At 48.6% G+C, this 18,013-nt stretch overlaps 7 protein-coding genes across 7 annotated transcripts; 5 read left to right on the top strand and 2 right to left on the bottom strand.

The window, feature by feature from the left end:
* Positions 1–67: 67 nt before the first annotated feature.
* DFJ58DRAFT_786374 (uncharacterized protein) lies at positions 68–2,370 on the bottom strand. The gene is made up of 9 exons (XM_041390081.1): positions 2,100–2,370; positions 2,024–2,041; positions 1,784–1,967; positions 1,653–1,734; positions 1,221–1,601; positions 1,136–1,168; positions 799–1,074; positions 380–746; positions 68–324 (listed from the first exon to the last, which is right to left on the bottom strand). The coding sequence occupies exons 3-8, from the start codon at positions 1,906–1,908 to the stop codon at positions 387–389; spliced, it is 1,257 nt and encodes a 418-aa protein (XP_041244173.1). The 5' UTR covers positions 1,909–1,967; positions 2,024–2,041; positions 2,100–2,370; the 3' UTR covers positions 68–324; positions 380–386.
* Positions 2,371–2,621: 251 nt separating this feature from the next.
* Positions 2,622–3,667, top strand: DFJ58DRAFT_786368 (Redoxin). Its single transcript, XM_041390080.1, has 6 exons — positions 2,622–2,800; positions 2,859–2,874; positions 2,931–3,001; positions 3,053–3,199; positions 3,259–3,396; positions 3,452–3,667. The coding sequence occupies exons 1-6, from the start codon at positions 2,714–2,716 to the stop codon at positions 3,509–3,511; spliced, it is 519 nt and encodes a 172-aa protein (XP_041244172.1). The 5' UTR covers positions 2,622–2,713; the 3' UTR covers positions 3,512–3,667.
* Positions 3,668–3,871: 204 nt separating this feature from the next.
* DFJ58DRAFT_358943 (uncharacterized protein) lies at positions 3,872–4,810 on the top strand. Its single transcript, XM_041380009.1, has 3 exons — positions 3,872–4,247; positions 4,305–4,653; positions 4,705–4,810. Exons 1-2 carry the CDS (start codon positions 3,927–3,929, stop codon positions 4,533–4,535), a joined length of 552 nt encoding a protein of 183 aa, XP_041244171.1. The 5' UTR covers positions 3,872–3,926; the 3' UTR covers positions 4,536–4,653; positions 4,705–4,810.
* Positions 4,811–7,354: 2,544 nt separating this feature from the next.
* On the bottom strand, positions 7,355–7,970 carry DFJ58DRAFT_841167 (uncharacterized protein; the record flags this gene model as incomplete). Its single annotated transcript, XM_041392679.1, has 5 exons — positions 7,355–7,417; positions 7,472–7,532; positions 7,592–7,662; positions 7,717–7,803; positions 7,857–7,970. 5 exons carry the CDS (start codon positions 7,968–7,970, stop codon positions 7,355–7,357), a joined length of 396 nt encoding a protein of 131 aa, XP_041244170.1.
* Positions 7,971–9,357: 1,387 nt separating this feature from the next.
* DFJ58DRAFT_841166 (uncharacterized protein) lies at positions 9,358–11,778 on the top strand (the record flags this gene model as incomplete). The annotated part of the gene is made up of 10 exons (XM_041392678.1): positions 9,358–9,395; positions 9,511–9,530; positions 9,628–9,646; positions 9,848–9,925; positions 10,001–10,209; positions 10,500–10,792; positions 10,847–11,007; positions 11,034–11,071; positions 11,244–11,347; positions 11,515–11,778. The coding sequence occupies 10 exons, from the start codon at positions 9,358–9,360 to the stop codon at positions 11,776–11,778; spliced, it is 1,224 nt and encodes a 407-aa protein (XP_041244169.1).
* Positions 11,779–14,346: 2,568 nt separating this feature from the next.
* DFJ58DRAFT_786343 (uncharacterized protein) lies at positions 14,347–16,183 on the top strand. The gene is made up of 3 exons (XM_041390079.1): positions 14,347–15,151; positions 15,208–15,473; positions 15,533–16,183. Exons 1-3 carry the CDS (start codon positions 14,366–14,368, stop codon positions 15,708–15,710), a joined length of 1,230 nt encoding a protein of 409 aa, XP_041244168.1. The 5' UTR covers positions 14,347–14,365; the 3' UTR covers positions 15,711–16,183.
* A 1,527-nt stretch (positions 16,184–17,710) lies between these two features.
* On the top strand, positions 17,711–17,929 carry DFJ58DRAFT_627889 (uncharacterized protein; the record flags this gene model as incomplete). Its single annotated transcript, XM_041381147.1, has 1 exon — positions 17,711–17,929. A coding segment is annotated over one exon (219 nt), but the record flags the coding sequence as incomplete, so codon positions are not given.
* Between the last annotated feature and the right edge of the window lie 84 nt (positions 17,930–18,013).

The raw sequence follows: 18,013 nt of genomic DNA, 5'->3' as shown, positions 1-18,013 counted from the left end.
ACCGGCATGAAAGCGCGAGAACAAAGCAATGCACCATATTAACCTTCAAAGTTCAAACGACAAGGGAGTAAATCCTGAACGATCGGCAGTGGCGTCCCGGATCCCGGTCATGTGCCTACATAGTACCGCGTGCGTGACGACCTCCGGCTGGCAAGGGTGCCAGTCAAATACTAAAATATTTCCTTTCGCCGACGAAGGATCAAGTCAACGTTTACCATACTTATGTAACGTGAAGACTGACGCAAAGATTTGCGAAAGTATCTAACTCAGTAACTCATGAAATTGCATACTGGCATGATACGTATTACGAATACGAGCATTTCACTACCGACAGGAACGTTCAACGTTCCACCAAACAATGATGCCGTATGTGACGTACCTCAAACTCATGGACTTGAACAAGGCAGGCACTGCCCAGTTGATATTTCTTCGTAATTACCACCGCTCGATGATGAAGTGGTGTGTAGACTCGATGTACGCAGTTTGATCGGGTTCAGATAAGACCGTGTGTCTCCGATATCACTGGATATAGGTGAAGGTAATGGCTCATCACCTTCCGCGATGCTATCAAGTCTAAAGCCAGCAGATCTACTCCGCGCCAAAGTGGAGTAGCTTCTATTGCCAGAATTCCCTGTTGTCCTTCTACGGCTAGACAGAGCTGAAGATAGCTCAGAAGATAGCGGAGATAACTCTGCCTGATAGTCGTAATCTGGTGTGGAAGTTGTCGACGGGCCAATTTCAGAAAGCTATTCTCAAAGTTTCCATCAGCTCCTAATGAGATCGATCACGAGGACATACCACGTGCACAGCTGGCATCATATCATTGCCAATTGAGAATCGATTGCTGTTGGACGGGAGATAATCGACGGCAAAGGGCTCGTCACGAATCTCTGGAAGGTCTTTGAAGCAATTCGGACGGCTTCGGGAAATCGGTGAGCGCGGAGTTTCGTGCGTCTCGTAACCAGATGGCGTTCCAGAAAATACGACTTGCATGATGTGATGCTGGGCTTCAGATAGTAACGAGTTCATGTGCTTGTGCCCTACATATGGATGTTTGGGTGACTCCGAAAGTTCCTGATGAGTCCCGGCGCCTCTTAGAGAACTGAGCACTGGTAAGTAATAGGGCGTCACCCACGACTATCATTCGCTTCCCGATCTCCCCTACAATCTGTTCAGACATATATCAGGAAGTCGTGACCTGAATGGCGCCCAGAACATACCATGCCGGTCTCACAGAACTCCGCAAGACCTCCAAACTTTAGTGTCAGCCAGTTTTTTGTGCATTTACGTTTGAAAACGACGATCATCGATCGTTCGTGAGCGATTTTTGCATCCAAATGTCGCATGTCTTCGCATGAAGTGTTCAGTGCGTCCATCTGTGCACCGAATGCCTTGGTCTCCTGGTTCGTCCGAGTGAGCTTTTTCTTGATGCTCTCTACCGAGGCTGCAGTACGCCGCCGGCGTCTTTGAAGTTCATCAAGGGATTCTTCACGCGTACGCACGGCCTTCATGTTGTCTCGAACGATCTTTTGAATAGAGCTGTAGCGGTTGAGCGCCCCAGAGAAGTGCGCCAGGAGTGTTCTGGATGAATTCAGTATATCCTGAACCCCCATTCGATGTTGAGTTTATCTCGAGACAAGGCCAAGACTTACAGAAAGGTCGTCTCCTTCAGAAATTGCCCATGTCCTCATGGCATCAGCAGCTTTCGAAAAGTCCGAGCTCAATCTTTGTAGTCTACCTCGAGGTTTGATTGATAGTTGTATCAAACGCGAGTTGGACTCACGAAGCAAGTAACGTCTTCTCTGCTGCAATTAAATCTTGCAGAGGCCTACGCTCCTCATTTACCATCAGCGCAGGAACAGGGATCGTCGAACTATGGGCCATCTTCACAGTTGCGCTTCTAAACATCGTGGTAGGTCGATAAGTTCCGAGGATACTGTGGCGTTATTCGGCACCCGGTCTTCAGACTGTGCCAAAATGGATCACTTGGCGCTTTAAAGTAAAATAACAGCGACCCCCCTACCTTTGATCTACCTTTGATCTGTATCATATAGCTGTGTGAGACAGGGCAATTCTTGTTGGTAAAATGATGGCTTCACCTAACGAGTAGTACGTTCTTTCTCCTAGTAGTAATGTCGATATGTGACAGAGGCAGCGATCCTGACACAAGTACTTTGGATATTGGCAAGTCACTGGTCATAATGGAGATGACATGAGCATCACAAAGTAGCTATCAACCTACTTAATAGCATACAGATTGACCATGAATTAGTACCAGACAGCGCCTCAACTCTTTGAAGTAGAGACTTGAGCTCGAGGGCTGAATATTCAGGCGGCGGGAAAACCTTTCCTTTCTTGCACGCGTTTCTAGATTGTTCTCGCCCCTTGATATCTATTTGTGGTGCATGTGAGCATCCGTCTCGAGTGTTCTCTGAAGAGTATACTTACAAAATACTGGGCAGAAAAAGCACAAAGGGCAATCCCTGGGGGGAAGGGGCAACTGCATGCAGCCAAAGTGGCATTGCGAATTGGAGGTAGAAATGATTAAAGATTGGAACCGTTGATGAGTGGGACAGAAAGTATCGAGTAGGCGTTGGTCCCTGGAATGAGTTCTGAACTCCGCGAAATTGCACGCTAGATAACTATAGCGATCGCGATTTACCACGTCGCTTTCAAGTGTTTTTGCTTGACGTACTAGTACTCCAGCTCACTTATGGCATCCCTGAAGATCTCCGTCGGCGACACTATTCCCAAGGGTGACTTCGGTACCATCCCTTTCACTGAGGAGTTAGCTGATCATGTGAGACATATTGCTCTGAATCCTAACATTGTTGTTACTGATATGCCTGGTTACACAGTCAGTGTGTGGTATTCGTGCGTTTGTTTCCTGCCAGTACCCGTAGAATAAGGCTTATTAGAAGGATCACAAGCCACCACCCTCTCTACTGACAGTTGGAAGGGCAAGAAGGTTGTGCTCTTCTCAGTGCCTGGTGCTTTCACCGTATGTATTCTCAAGTGCATTCTGATCATTGAACTCACTCCATCCCGTTAGCCAACTTGTCACATCAACCACCTCCCGCCCTACCTTGCCAAGTACAACGAGTTCAAAGCCAAGAATGTCGATGTCATCGCTGTCATCGCTGCCAACGACCCGTTCGTCATGAGCGGATGGGGACGTGTTGAGGGACTGACAGACAAGGTAAATTACCCATACTATCAAGTCATTCTAGGAGCAAACGAAAGAGTTTGCGTGTGCAGATAATCACCCTCTCTGATCCCAATGCTGCGTGGTCAGGCAGCCTGGGATTAAGCATCGACCTCTCCGAACGCGGATTTGGAGTCCGTACTGCACGATACGCCATGATCATAGACGACTTGGTTGTCAAATACGCCGAGGTTCGTGTATTTCGAACACAATAATAACGGGAATCCTGATGATTGGTCTACGTAGGTCGAGCCTGGCCCCGGAGTGACTGTTTCTAGTGCTGACGCCGTATTGGCCAATCTGTGATCGAAGGTATCGTTTTTGTTCGCGTATTTAACGCATGTATTTGTGAGGCTGTCTCACTGGAACGAGCAGATACCTCTAAGTAGGTATTGTGTGTAAATCAATAAATCAATAGAGTGAAAAAGAATATGCTTACCTGTCTGCTGAGGAGGATTTTCTCAATCGAACAGTATCTCAATAACTTTAGACTCTAGAGGAAGCCGATTACTGTTTAAGCTTGGTTTAAGCCGATGTTGTAAGTTGCCTCGGCCAGGTTCGGGACCGTGCGCAGATTAATAGGTAGTTTGTTTGGAGTTGTATACGCGCTTTTGGTCAGGTGATCGAGTATTGTTTGTTGATGTCTAGATAAAGTTCAAAAGTAATAGGGTGTCGAGCGCGTCCACCCTCACTTTTCTTCACCCACAATCCATCAATCGCGATGCCCCGCAAAGCCGCTGCGACCGCCGCGCCTGCAGACGATTCCGTGCCCGCTGGCACTACCACAGCAGCTGTCGATGGTGATGCTAATCCTGCTCGCCGTTCATCCCGCCTTGCTGGTCGGGACAAGCCCCCAGCGCCCAAGAAAGCTCCCGCGAAACCGCGGGGGAGGAAACCTAAACCTACCGCAGACAGTGATAACCAAGAGGTTGAAGCTGAAGCCAAACCCAAGTCTGCCAGGGGAAAGAAGCGTACTGTTGCTGAGAAAACTGCAGAAGAGGGCGCTCAGCCAGAGAGCGAAGAGGCCCCTGCTGCCAAAAAGGTCATTTTATCTCTATTTTGTTTACTACGCGTCTCAGTATGTTGAACCGGTCGTCAGGCTAAACCCGACTCCAAGGCTGCGTCGAAGCCTACATCCAAGGCTGCTTCAAAGCCAGCCTCCCAGGTAGCCCCCGCAAAACCTGCCTCTAAGGCCGCGAAACCTGCGTCTCGAGCATCCGCCAAACCTGTTTCAACAACTGCCAAGAAACCCGCTTCAAGAGCAAGCTCCAAGAAGCCTGCGTCTAGGGTGGGACGTACCTCATTTGATTTACAGCCATGCTTATCTTGATTGTCAGGCTGAAGCCCCAACAAATGAGAACGAGGCCCCAGGCCCCGCTGCTGACACTATTGTAGAAGAGCTAGAGGAAGAAGCCGCTGCTGCTGAAGCCCCAGCTATTGAAACCGACGTAAGTTTTTTTGCTCGTTGGCGTTCAGAATATCAATAATATGCTTTTTAGGCTTAATTACCCTGTTTTGTAATCATCCATCCATGATGATGGATGCTTCCCGCTATATCCGCCGCAGACAAATGTATCTTTTTCCTATCATTATCTGCTATCACCGATTTGTATCCCTGTCTTTCCGCCCCAAACATCGATCGCGTCCCTTCGCAGTATTGTCCGTAATTTCGTTGTTGCTGTCCTTCACCCTTACTTTTAGCCTGTCCCAACGACTTTCATATCTTTAACCTTCTAGACCATCGCCGTACACTCTCTTGTCGGATGGAAACCTTATGCGTCAACGGTGCTAGCACCTCTTTTGTTTAGTTCAACTCCGTTACCATTTTATGTATGCGTACGTTGGTTATCCTAGGTTTTGTTGTGTGTATGTGATATCTACATTATGCAGGTATTGCATATTGCAGGGCTACTCTAGTCGGGACTGCAAGAGGCTACCTATTCTATCCGTATGTGTTCCAGAGAACAGACGAATAAAATATTTTGGCGGTTGCGCGACTCATGCACTCAGCAGAGCCTTTCCTCTGGAGGAATTTCCATTGATCACTCGTGCGCGATGGTTCCGCGAATCCGCGTGGGCATGTTAAGGTACCTTTCAGCCCCAATTCATTGGCTCAAGGTCTGCTCAAGTGCTCTTGATGTTGTGTTATTGTGCGCTGAACACTTCCAGCTTTCCAACTGGACTGACTCAACTGTTGGCGGGAGTATGCCCAAACCACTGCAGTCCTCAGCAGGCCCGGGCGATCGAACGTCTGGAAGTAATCGCTTCACTTCTACCCAGCCTGTTCACACATCGGATCTCTGGACAGGGAAAAACCAGCAACAGGTCTTCCGAGTCGATCCTCCGTAGATCCGTGACTAAGCGCCCTCAGACATGTCATTGAAATACGTCCTTCTCTCATGAGTTGTGGCCTACTACACATATGGTGTTCGCACTCGAATGGCATCAATGATATTTATCTCGACTTCGAGTCAGACCGGTTCAACTACAAACGTACAAGCACAAGACAAGACGCCCCGTTTTGCGACGAGCATTTCTCCGCTATCCGATGCGCAAGCGAGTAGCTTGTCACAGGTGGGTCTGTGTTCCTCGTTGCATGCGATGTCTGCAGGCTTGTTCAATATCGCATGGCGCAATTAGGCATGGAGATCCTCGTTTGCAACCTGGCAGGGCAAGCCACACTAGTGTCAATGGGCACAATATTGCATGACGCAATCAGGCATGGAGATCCTCGTGGCAACCAGGGCAAGCCCATTAGTGAATTGGGAAATTAGACGTAAGGAACTTTTATAATTACGAAGTTCCCCTTCCACTAACGTGGGAGTCGGGGATGGCTATCGTACATTGTATGCCGCGGTGTAAGTGATTTTTGCCTCGTTTCACTCCAGTCACTTACATCAGACTGCAAAACGCTCCGTGGACAACTTCGGTACACGACGTGCTCTATATTCTCCTCGCTTTATCTCAGACCATCTTGGCAGCATGGGCGGAATTCTTCAATTTTTGCGGGCAGCCTGCCTCGCGCACGTCTAAATTCTGACCAGACAATCTTTAACAAGCAAAAACCACAACATTCCAGATTGTATCCCTATGCCTCTTCCGTGCGCCGTATAACTACGTGAAGGCCATCGGGGTGGACAAAATAATCAATTGCGTCATCTTGATCTCTTTCAGAACGTACTTCCGACAAGAATGTAGCACCCGGTATTTGGAACAGAGTTGCTAGCTATCATATACAATCCTCCTTACGCACTTCTCATGTGGAGGTCAGCTACAGTGGATGATTGGCTTTAGGTGAAACTGACTGAGTATTTCCAGTACGTTGTTCTTGGTTTTCGCTTTTGCATGCATGGTATTCCGCTCGGTGACGCAAAGCGCTTTCAACGCCACTGGTGGTCTACCATGCATCTTCATATTTTGGACGGGGTGGACGACATGTGCTGCATCCGGACGAATGGACCCCCCTGGATCGAATTAGTGGTGTTGATACCTGTATTGTCGTGCGTTCTACACTATTTTATGCCGTGCTTCATTGAAGTGGGTGACATGATGACATCCAACCGAGCATAAATCACGTTCTTAGTGAGAACGACCAGTGACTCATCAAGCGATGTTGGATGGAGCGGAAATACCGAAGGGGACACCATGCCGTGGTTGACGAACACCTGGTTCCAGATGATGCTATCTTCCCAGGTATTGAACCTAGTCCAGCACCACCAGCACCCATCGAGGGGAGTCGTTGGTAAGGAGTCTGCGCAGAATTGCTCCCAGTGATTGATCAAGCGACATCGACACCATCTTGCCGGTCGTACAGCGCAGTATTTCTCAGTGAGGAAGGGGCCATCGAGCGCACGGTCAAGCGAGACTTGCGGGAGCTCAGTTGTTACCCACCGAGGCGAGTGAGAGGAAGATATGGCTGTGAATGCAGAGAGCAGATAACAATAACACCTGCCAGTGCGTAAGTTGGTAGAGGTGATACAACTCTGACAGGTAAACATTTGGACATCCCACTGTCCAGTCACGGAAAGTCACAAACCTATGTTGCATACATCACAATCATAAGCTAATCATACAAGCATTCTCCGGCAGACAGATCAGAGTAACAGCGGCTGGCAGCTGCTACTTAGGTATCCTTGCATTTCAAAACACTTATTTCGCCTTTCCGAACGTCCAGTACTTCGCCTCCGAGGCAGGAGCTGCCTGAACAGTGATCTGGAGTGAAGTTGGTCATAAATAGGTCAAAAAATATCAGCGATGAAAACAAACAAAGGTCCAGTTTCCGCCATCTTTGAGATACCACACGTCGTCCACGTCCTTTGGATGGATCCTGCAGATAAAGATAATAAATGAATTCTCGATACAACTGGGACCGAAGGCTGCACTCACTCAAATTTGACGCCGTCCTCGGTGGACAACTGGAGTACCTGGGGATCGGTGAAGCCTTTGACTTTGCCGTCCTACGATTTCACGCTGTTAGCAATGTTGCATCTGTTAACACCAGGCAGACTTACAATCTGGTCGATTCCGAGGTACAAGTTTGTCTCAGTATCATAGAGAGTCGCAAGATGCTGAACCACGTCCTTGACATCAACTTGAATCTATGGGCATTGATGAGCACGGGAAGCGCGTTGCTGCAACGATGCACGCGTACGATTTGAGCAACGTCGTGGCCGACGAACTCCTTGTTTCCTGACATGTGGACGTAGCGGTCTACATACAAGACATTCCTGATCTTGTATGGTCCGGAGGGGATCATGTGGCTCATGGTTGATTGAAGATGCTGTTGAGTACTGATTGAGAGAAGGTTGCTGATAGAAACTGACGACAGCCTGAGGACACCATGATGCTGCGACCTGTATACCTGGTCGAAAGCTCCATTGCTAGTTCCAGATGAACCCCAAAGTCAGCATCACCCTCCGTCTAAGTCTTGGTCTTGGGGTCACGACTCACATAACTTCGGGTACTGATCAAACACCGAATTCCGTTGGAGACAAGTTCTTGATGAAGGTGCGCCAACTGCTTCCGAATTATTGTGACCAACAATATTGATCTAATCATTCCTCGGGTCGCGTCCGGTTCACATGTGACTCCCACATAGGCCCTATAATTGGAGGTACCTGTGGACCGGGTGTGTGCCTATTCATTTATCACCTTTATCTGCAGGATCCATCCAAAGGACGTGGACGACATGTGGTATCTCAAAGATGGCGGAAACTGGACCTTTGTTTGTTTTCATCGCTGACCTTTATTGACTTTATTTATGACCAACTTCACTCTAGATCACTGTTCAGCCAGCTCCTGCCTCGGAGGCAAAGTACTGGACGTTCGAAAAGGCGAAATAGGTGTTTTGAAATGCAAGTATACCTGAGTAGCAGCTGCCAGCTACTGTTGCTCTGATCTGTCTGTCTGTCGGGGAATGCTTGTATGATTAGCTTATGATTATGATGTATGCAAGATATATTTGTGACTTTCCGTGACTGGACAGTGGGATGTCCAAATGTTTACCTGTCAGAGTTGTGTCACCTCTACCAACTTACGCACTGGCAGGTGTTATTGTTATCTGCTCTCTGCATTCACAGCCATGTCTTCATCCCACTCGCCTTAGTGGGTAATAACTGAGCTCCCGCAGGTCTCACTTGATCGTGCGCTTGATGGCCTCTTCCTCGCTGAGAAATACTGCGCTGTACGACCGGCAAGATGGTGTCGATGTCGCTTGATCAATCACTGGGAGCAATTCTGCGCAGACTCCTTACCAACGACTCCCCTCGATGGGTGCTGGTGGTGCTGGACTAGGTTCAATACCTGGGAAGATAGCATCATCTGGAACCAGGTGTTCGTCAACTACAGCATGGTGTTCCCTTCGGTATTTCCGCTCCATCCAACATCGCTTGATCAGTCATTGGTCATTCCCATTGAGAACGTGATTTATGCTAAGTTGGATGTCATCATGTCACCCGCTTCAATAAAGTATGGCATAAAATAGTATAAAACGCACGACAATACAGGTAGTAACACCACTAATTCGGTCTAGGGGGGTCCATTCGTCCGGATGCAGCACATGTCGTCCACGCCGTCCAAAATATGAAGACGCATGCTAGACCAACAGTGGCGCTGACAGCCTGAAAGCGCTTTGCGTCACCGAGCGGAATACCATGCATGCAAAGCGACAACCAAGAACACCGTACTGGAAGTAATCAGTCAATTTCTTTCACCTAAAGTCAATCATCGACTGTAGCTGACCTCTACATGAGAGGCGCATAAGGAAAACTGTATACGATAGCTAACGGCTTTGTTCCAAACACTAGGTGTGGCATTCTTGTCGGAAGTACGTTCCGAGAGAGATCATTAAGTCTCATAACACGAGAAGGATGAGAGCTGAATCATCATACCGCCTGCTCAGCCGAATGCTGACCCTTCCTCAGACTCTGGCGGACCAGTACTGTGAGTCCCAGGATCACCGCCCCAAACGCTGGTTATTGCCCTAGGTATGACTGAACGTTCTCAACAGGGCATGGTCAATAACAAGCGCAAGAAAAGCAACTGAACACCATGGTCGCCTGGTCAAAGCTTAGGTAATGGTACAGAAGATAAAACGTGCACGCACAGTTAGTGCCAAGCTAGACTAATCATCATTCAGCTCAGCTACAAACTACTTCCAGAGGACGCGATTGATCATTTTGTCCAACCTGGTGCCATCAAGCACCTTCGCATAGTTACACGGTGCGCAGAGGCATAAGGATACAATCTGGAATGTTGTGGCTTTTACTTGTTAAAGATTGCCCGGTCAGAGTTTAGATGTGCGCTGCCCGCAAAGATTGAAGAATTTGGCCCATGCTGTCTGTCAAGATGGTCCGAGAGAAAGCAAGGAGAATATAGAGCACGTCGCGTACCGAAGTTCTCCCTAAGGAAGCTGCAGTCTGATGTGGTCGCACTGAGGCAAAGTTCACCGCGGCATACGATGCACGCATCCCCGACTCCCACGTTATTATTGGAAGGGGGACTTTGTGAGTTCCTTACCAATTCCTTACGTCTAATTTCTCACTACCGCCTCTTGCTTTATCCACCTTGGCTGTATAGTTCTTAATGCTGTTCGCCCCGTTCGCCAGTCTCTAGCTCTAACTGCATCATTCGTCTCAACCCCGCTCTCTTAAGTTATTGCCCACTCCTCCCATCGCACAAACCCGGCCTGTTTCAACACTTCCACTCACCTTCTCTCGTTATGTTCTTCGGCAACCTTTCCTCGCTCCCTGCTGATCCCCTGCCTCGTCAATGTTGATGCTTACGATCGAATCAGCCCAAACTCTTATTATTGTGGTTATAACGTCTGCCCTGATCCTGTGGTGCACTTACATCGCATTGCCACCTTTGTTGCCACTCACTGCAATGACTCTCAGTGGGACGAGAACTCCGCACGTGGAGACAATGACCGACATTTCGCAAATCCAAGTGACCCACTGGGCCAATCAGCTTGGACCAGATCTCTGTGTCTCACCTACAGTGCAGTTTCGTAGAACGAACAACCGCACTACGGACATGCCTGCGCGTGCCCCGGCACTTGGGTACACGTTCTTTCAGGAACATCCATTGGTACATGCGACACCAAATGCTTCAATGATATTGATGTCGCTGGAAACGTGTTAGTGGTCAAATACATGCGGAGGAATAAACACGAGGTTATGGACTGGAGAAGAGGATATGCTGTGGGTCAACGGGATCGTCAAACAGCAAGTCAAAGATACCTGCTATGATATAATTACTGACAAAGAGCAGATTCGTTTATCAGTCTGGGTTCTGGAGATGAAGTGTGTTGAAATTCAGTGTTCGTTAGATTGCGAGAATATTCTCAGTTGTATCAAGCGACACCCAGTAGACTGGCAATATAGTCTGAACCTGAAGTGAAGAATCTCGCTTCAGCAAGTGCAAGCGAGTTGAAGTTGGGGACTTGCTGTGTGAGTGGCCTTACTGATACGGTTACCGCTTGTATCGTACCGCGAGTATGTCATAATACCGACTTACCTACAATGCACTTTGCATGCAGGAATGGCTCACTCCCACTCGCCTCAGCGGGTAACAACTGAGCTCCTGCAAGTCTCGCTTGATCGCGCACTCGAGGGCCCCCTCCTCGCTGAGAAATACTGCGCCGTACGACCGGCAGGATGATGTCAACATAATATTAATTCCTTGATCAGTTACTGGGAGAAATACTGCGCACAGACTCCTTACCAACAACTCCCTTTGATGGGTGCTCATGGTGGCGCTAGGTGTAGCATATAATTTATTCAACACCTGAGGATGATAGCATCGTCTAGAACCAGGAGTTCGTCAACCATGGCATGGTGTCCTCCATCGGTATTTCCGCCCTATGCCATCCTCTCTTACCGTCGTATTCACACTTAGCATTGTTTCGGTATTGCGCTGCTGCTGAGATCGAGCCCGGCACCTCAGGCTCGGTTCCCAAGGGCCCACGTCAAATTATTCAAGGTTATCCTCGACACTGGGTAAGACAAATACTTCCCCTGCCTACAACGCGGATGGCTCTAGAATCTCCATCGACTACCAGAGTGGTTCCGTAAAGGGCTACATTCCCCAAGATGGCATCTGTATCGGAGACATCTTTATCAGTGACCAGGAATTTCCCGCAACCTGGCAGGTCTTGGTAGGGCGCATGATGCTGCCAAACACAATGGATACATTAAAACGATTTGATATCATGCGCATGTTCGGTTTACAGAGATCTAGAGCCTCATCAGCAAAATCATCCAATGTATGTTCCGTCCGCCAATTTCAAACAAGTGCGTTACCGCCTGTTTAGCGCTTAGTTGTCACCGTGCTTCCCAAACAAGTTTGCGCAATGTTCCGTATACCAGTACTCCGGTCGCGTCGAATCTATTTTCTAAAGATCTGGAGCTCAGCGCTTAGGCCCCATGAGCCCCTAAGCTAGATCCAACACGGAAACATGGAGGACGCTCCCCTTCCGGCCCCGCCAATCCCTGGATTTCTCTTAGGAATACCATTCGGACGCTCTGTAACTTTGCGGGCCCATCTTCTATCTTTCATGCTGGCTGTCGTTGATCCAAGGTCCTCGATGGAAAGATTGTTCGAACCAAAATGTTGCTCCCTCGCCAACTTCGTATAGTGACGCGGTGGGTTACAATCGGGACTATATCTGAAATTCAAGCTCTGATGACACGAAACATGTCACTGAACGGCGTCATGCGGCCAAGGCTCCTTTTCATCTCGAGCAACCGCTGCAATGTTCGGGTCCTGGATGGAACGTGTCATTCACCTCTGACATGTTGCTATCTGTACCGTAGCCTTATGAAGATTGTGGGGTAAGGCGATCAAGAATCATAGGCGACCCATGTAAAGACTACATAGGCCAATATATCCCTAATGATACTTGCGCTTTAATGACAAAGGTTCTAATGGGCGCATGAAATTCCAGAAGGGCAAAGGGAGTTGTCACTCAAGACCGAGACTCAGACGAATGGTGATATTGAGCATCAGCATCTAGAACGTGACAGAGCCTTCAGGCAGGTATAAAGGTCGCAGGGTATCCTGCCATTGATTTCCGTCAGCAACTATATCTCACTCAGTACTTAGCAGAATCAACTATCAATACACCTCACACTATGCTGCCCTCCGGCGATTACAAGATCCAGAATTTTTTGCATAAAGACAGGTTTGTCCACATGGAACCTGAGGGCGCGGTTGTTGGCTTCAAGGATGCTGATGATGTACGTGTTGCATCATTGACGTACATTTTATACTCATCGATGTCCATAGGTCGAGCTCCTTGTTAAGGACGCAGTTCTGGGTCTTGCGACTCTTTTTGATAAATTGAGGCTCAAGTATATTGTCATCGATAGAGAGGTTAGTCTATCTCGTGTCTATATATGAGATATTGCTAATGGCGTGGAATCATAGGGGAATGTCGTAGGCAGCGTAGAGCCCCAGGTGCTCCAGTTCTCCACCGAGGGCGACGGAAAATATGTGTGGGTATGGACATTGTTACTGGTAACGAGAATTCATTCGTCCCCTTCATCTGCAGAATCCATAAAATGGACATTAACGAAGTGTGGGTCCTCAATGAAGACAGAGACTTCACCCCGGTTTGTTTGTTGTGATATTCTTTTGGAACTTTATAACTGACGTCGCTCCAGATCGTTACTGCTCCGGCTCCTCCCCCAAGCGTTAAGGACCACGAGAAGAAGTACTGGCTGTTCGTGAGGGTGTTTTAAGCTGTTTCGGAATGCAAAGACGGCCAGGTTGCTGTGGCTGTATCTCATCTTATCGGAGAATGCTTGTATGATTAGCCATCAGTCGTGATGTACGAAAGAAAGTTTGTGACGTCATTGGAGATGTACGGGTAGCATGAGACCTGAGTTTTTTTCGGCAATCTTAGCGTGCACACCGAGTTGCTATCCTGTAGGATATTTCGGCAGTTCGTGGAGCATTTCCTGACGGCTTGATGAAGAAGGAAATTGCTTCAGCGGCGAGTCCACATGACTGCAATGTTTTGTCCCTCTACTGTCAGGAACCATGGAATATTCCAGCGAGCGAATAGTGTACCTGACATCTGTACACCTGCCGAAGGACAGAGACAAAACTGCTGGCCCAGTTACCGGCTGCGAGCCTGGGCGCGAATCTGACCTTTGACGGCAACACGGAGTTTGTCAATCTGAAAGCCCCAAGTCGAGCAAGATAGTGCATTCATGGTCTCAACACCTTGTTGTATCGATGCGTTGCAAGTACGAAGCTGCCAAGAGCAACAAGGCAAATTTGCTTCCGCGAAGGTTGGTTACCGGTGGACTGGCTGCAAAGTGACAAGCTGCATTGCGGAACATTGAACATCTGACATGCCGTGTAGTGTACATGCAGTGTAGCTCAGCCTCCGCCAGCCTCCACCAGCTGTAGTGACTTGTCACTGCAACTTGAAGGCTCTTTAAGGGTTGAATAGTATGAATTGGAAGTGATTCGGGCGAGGATGTTGACTTAAGGCAAAGTGTTAGTACTATGGCAGATTCACCAGTACTGTAGGAATGAAATACTCACCCGTCTTCGCTCGGAGTCGGCGCTTATGCTTCAGCTATGGTCTGCTTGAGCCTTGAGGAGACAGATTTGTATGTAAAAGCCTGGACGTAACCTGTGACAGGGTCAATGTCCGAATTTTCCCTGTCACGATTCTTCATCAATCGGACGCCCAGTTTGTTTTCCAATCAGTTGACGACGACCACCAACACTTCGCAGTCTTGGACTGAGTTACTGAAATACTCTACTATTCAGCAAAAAGCTCGCGAGCAGGTCTTAAACTTTCAAACTTCGAAGCTTCAAAAAATGGCGTCTGCACAGGTTCCGACTTCGCTATCTTCATTCCCAGAAGAGCTTCTTGCTCGTATACTTGCAGATTGCGTGACTCCTCCTCAAGTATTACCAGTTCGTCCACCTTGGCACACCCAACCAATATTCTTTCCACGTCCCTCACTCTTAGCCCGCCCGACACCCCACACTAGCACACGTGCCCCATCGTCGCTCTTGCTCGTTTCACGGCAGTTCCTCCGCATTGGTACTCCCATATACTATCAGACCCTCCACCTTCCGACGGCTACCCATGCTGCCCGCGTACTCGAGACGCTTATCTCCCAGCCGATCATTGCTGATGCGGTACGCCGTGTTGTGCTAGGCTGCGTGTCGCTGGAAGGCGCTCGTGTACTTCGGGCGTGCGAGAAGATCGAAGATGTGGATATCTGTATGGATGTTTATGAAGCTAATCCTCGGGGAGATGCAGCAGAAGATCAGGATGCCCAAGCCCTATGTGATGCACTCGACCGACTAGACTTGAAGCATCTTACTATTCGCAGAATTTCGGATGCATATCTCACACTTACGCGCCCAAAATACCTTATTGAGCGCATTACAAAGGCTGTACCCGGCTGGCCTAACCTTGTATGATCCTCCATTTTCCGTATCGGTCAATACCTACTGATTCGTGATGTTCTCAGGAATCCGTTCACTATGCATTTAAAATCAGTTCAACACCAGCCACCAGGCCTTTGGCTGAGGCTCTGAGCCATGCCCCCAAACTACGCAGTCTTAAAGCGCAACTCCCGGAGATTTGGAACGAATTGTTCCTCACCATCTCCACAAATCCGACTCTCGAACAAGTCGCATTGTATGCAGAAGGCGTAGACGGGATTTTGCATACGACTATGTACATGATGGAGGCTAGGAAACACGCACACTTGAACGAACTGATTAAGGTTGGAACGTGAGCGTTATCCTACTCGTAGGCATCGTGCTTGTACCTAACTATATCCTGATTTACAGGACATTTTTCCGAACAAGGGCACGTACAACTGCTGCTGCAGTGCCGAGTCCACCGTCAACAAGACCATCGACTCCTCTGAGCGCCAGCAGAGTGAAGGAGGTGGCTGCCGAACTCATGACTCCTAGGCTGAGCCAGAACGTGCCTCCCCATGTGGCGGGAGGCTCACATGTACTTTGATCGCTTCCTATCGCATATTTCGCATTGGGTATCATTTCCTATCATCTCTCACATGCATTTTCCTCTCCATATCTCACGAAGTCGCGGGCAACTCCCATCACAGCATATATTTCCCGCGCATGACAATGATGATTTTTGTAATGCTCTACAACGATTTTTCTTTTGATATGGCACGTTCTCCTTTCTTTTCACTAATACTTATTCCCTGCGGCTCCGTCAAGGCAAAGTGATTGACCTGGTGAAGTTCTTGTCGCACGAGCGTAGTTGGTCTGGTACTTCTGCACTCGGACGTTCGTTCTTGTTCTTGTTACTTTGTCCAGATATCATGAGCATAGGCTAGGCTAATGGAAAATCATTCACATACACTCCCATTGTCACATAGGATTGCGTTGTGTATCAATATTGGTAGACGACGGCTAACTCGGAGGAGCCAGTCGTTTAGCAGCACTGAGCAGCTGGGCCTATATAACTTGGAAATCACGTCGCATGCACTGGTTCATGATGATGCATAAAATTCTCATGTAACATGATAGCGCACGTCTGTTGTGATTCGAGGAGTTCCGTACCACCAATCAGTTGCGACGTCTTGTACTTAGTATGATACAAGTTACAACATCGGCTATAGTCTATGAATGAGTCAGGGAACCCATGTGTGCTTCCGGATCGGCGACATCAGGGTCTCTAGTCGTGCTACAGTAGAGCTTAGTTGTCTATTCTATTCGAAGGAGCTTTTCATCCTTAGCATCAGCGATCGGCCGAACATGCCACATAAAGCGAGGAACCGTTAAATCTGAGGGGAGTAATCATACTCTTCGATCGTACATTCTGAAACTCCACTCCAACATCCACAACAGTAGGAATGCCGGCTCGTACAGCAGAAAAAGATGCAGCACGCAAAGAGACGCGTAACCCCTGCAGATACTCTGGTTTCTCTTGGGGAGCAGCGACAAGGCGATAGCCGCAGAGGTGGGGATAGCGGAGTACCATCAAGGCTGCTTCACGGCATAGTCTTGAGACCAATCCGAGGGCGATGAGCTCAAAGGGGTGGAGATAACGCGCGATTTCTCGCCAAAGCTCAAGAGGCAGCGTTGGACAAATGGTGCTGAGTGGCACATCAACTCTCTGAGCGAGCGATCTCTCCGCTTTAGTGATTTTGATGTACCGTACGTAATCGCAAACCTCCAGAGCACGCTTGAAGAGTGCGGGGTCGATGTGATAGCCAAGACGGGCAAGAGCAGTAATGCCTGGCGTAGAAGGTGAATTTGCAAAGAATGATGGTAAAAATTAGAGGGCGCTCGTGTGGCTGAATGTCGTTGTGTTTGCGTCTTTGACGACTTTGACAATTGCGCAATGGAAGACACCTCAGGCAGTACTTCTCGGTGGCAATGAAGGGTCTTTTAGACCCGGTTTCTATGTTATGGGAAACTGGGCTGAAAGACCCTTCATCCGGGAGGATCCGCCGTATGTAAATATAGCTACAATCTAAAAATATCAATTTGCCTCGTTGCCTCCTGCTGTACGCTGTTCCGGTGCAGCGCGCTCCTCCTGCGCATCCCGTTGAAATTTAGATACCTCGAATGTACCTTACATGTTGTCCCAGAGCATTCGATTCCACCTCAATGACAATGGTCACTTGCCACTTAGCCGTTTTTTCTCAACTCCTCTGCTCCAGCTGTCAAGATATCATGGCCCCTCGTATGGGTACCCGCGCTGCTCAACCCGGCACGTCATCTGGGCTGGGTACCCACTTTTCCAGCCCACGGAAACTTAGAGACAAGCGGAAAACCCAGGTGCTTGTTGAAGTGCCAGGTCAGAAGGCTAAACATAACCAGTTGCTTGCCAAGATGGCGAGTCTACTCGCCGGTTCAGCAACTCGGAAGCCTGAAGAAACTTCACCTGTCCTGCCAGAGATGGAAATGGATGCTGTGGTTCTCGAGGATGATGCTAACGAGGCTTGGGAAGATGTCCCTGAACCTCATGACAACTGCTCTCCCCAATCTCCTTCACAATCCACACCGAGTCGTCGTACCCAGCCTGATCTTACATCTACTCGCTTATACGACAGCTGGAAAGCACTTATTCCTACTCTAGTCGACATCCAACTAGACTACACTGCACGGACATTAGGCGCGCCTCTCGAACGAACGCCAAAGGTTCTGTCTTTGTGCAGCTCGCACACATGTGCACAAAAACGCACATCTCTTACCTGTCTCTTTTTTGACTGTAAGTATCGGTCGCATTCTTTGACTTAAATCAGCTAATTTCTTTCTAGACTTCATCTCCATTGACGCAATGAGCTGTAG

The sequence above is a fragment of the Suillus subalutaceus genome, assembly GCF_016647625.1.
Source record: "Suillus subalutaceus strain FC151 chromosome Unknown DFJ58scaffold_49, whole genome shotgun sequence".
Lineage (NCBI taxonomy): Eukaryota > Fungi > Basidiomycota > Agaricomycetes > Boletales > Suillaceae > Suillus > Suillus subalutaceus.
The sequence above is the reverse complement of the archived record's forward strand: the minus strand, read 5'-3'. Positions and strand labels throughout refer to the sequence as shown.

Bases quoted from the DNA above. Each gene is read 5' to 3' on its own strand.
- DFJ58DRAFT_786374 (XM_041390081.1), bottom strand. From the start codon at position 1,908: ATGTTTAGAAGCGCAACTGTGAAGATGGCCCATAGTTCGACGATCCCT. The intron at 1,602-1,652 runs GTAAGTCTTGGC...ATGGGGGTTCAG, and splicing joins CTGAAGGAGACGACCTTTCT to GATATACTGAATTCATCCAG. The intron at 747-798 runs GTATGTCCTCGT...CTTTGAGAATAG, and splicing joins TGATGCCAGCTGTGCACGTG to CTTTCTGAAATTGGCCCGTC.
- DFJ58DRAFT_786368 (XM_041390080.1), top strand. From the start codon at position 2,714: ATGGCATCCCTGAAGATCTCCGTCGGCGACACTATTCCCAAGGGTGAC. The intron at 3,002-3,052 runs GTATGTATTCTC...CCATCCCGTTAG, and splicing joins CAGTGCCTGGTGCTTTCACC to CCAACTTGTCACATCAACCA. The intron at 3,397-3,451 runs GTTCGTGTATTT...TGGTCTACGTAG, and splicing joins TGGTTGTCAAATACGCCGAG to GTCGAGCCTGGCCCCGGAGT.
- DFJ58DRAFT_358943 (XM_041380009.1), top strand. From the start codon at position 3,927: ATGCCCCGCAAAGCCGCTGCGACCGCCGCGCCTGCAGACGATTCCGTG. The intron at 4,248-4,304 runs GTCATTTTATCT...ACCGGTCGTCAG, and splicing joins AGGCCCCTGCTGCCAAAAAG to GCTAAACCCGACTCCAAGGC.
- DFJ58DRAFT_786343 (XM_041390079.1), top strand. From the start codon at position 14,366: ATGTCCGAATTTTCCCTGTCACGATTCTTCATCAATCGGACGCCCAGT. The intron at 15,152-15,207 runs GTATGATCCTCC...TGATGTTCTCAG, and splicing joins TACCCGGCTGGCCTAACCTT to GAATCCGTTCACTATGCATT. The intron at 15,474-15,532 runs GTGAGCGTTATC...CCTGATTTACAG, and splicing joins GAACTGATTAAGGTTGGAAC to GACATTTTTCCGAACAAGGG.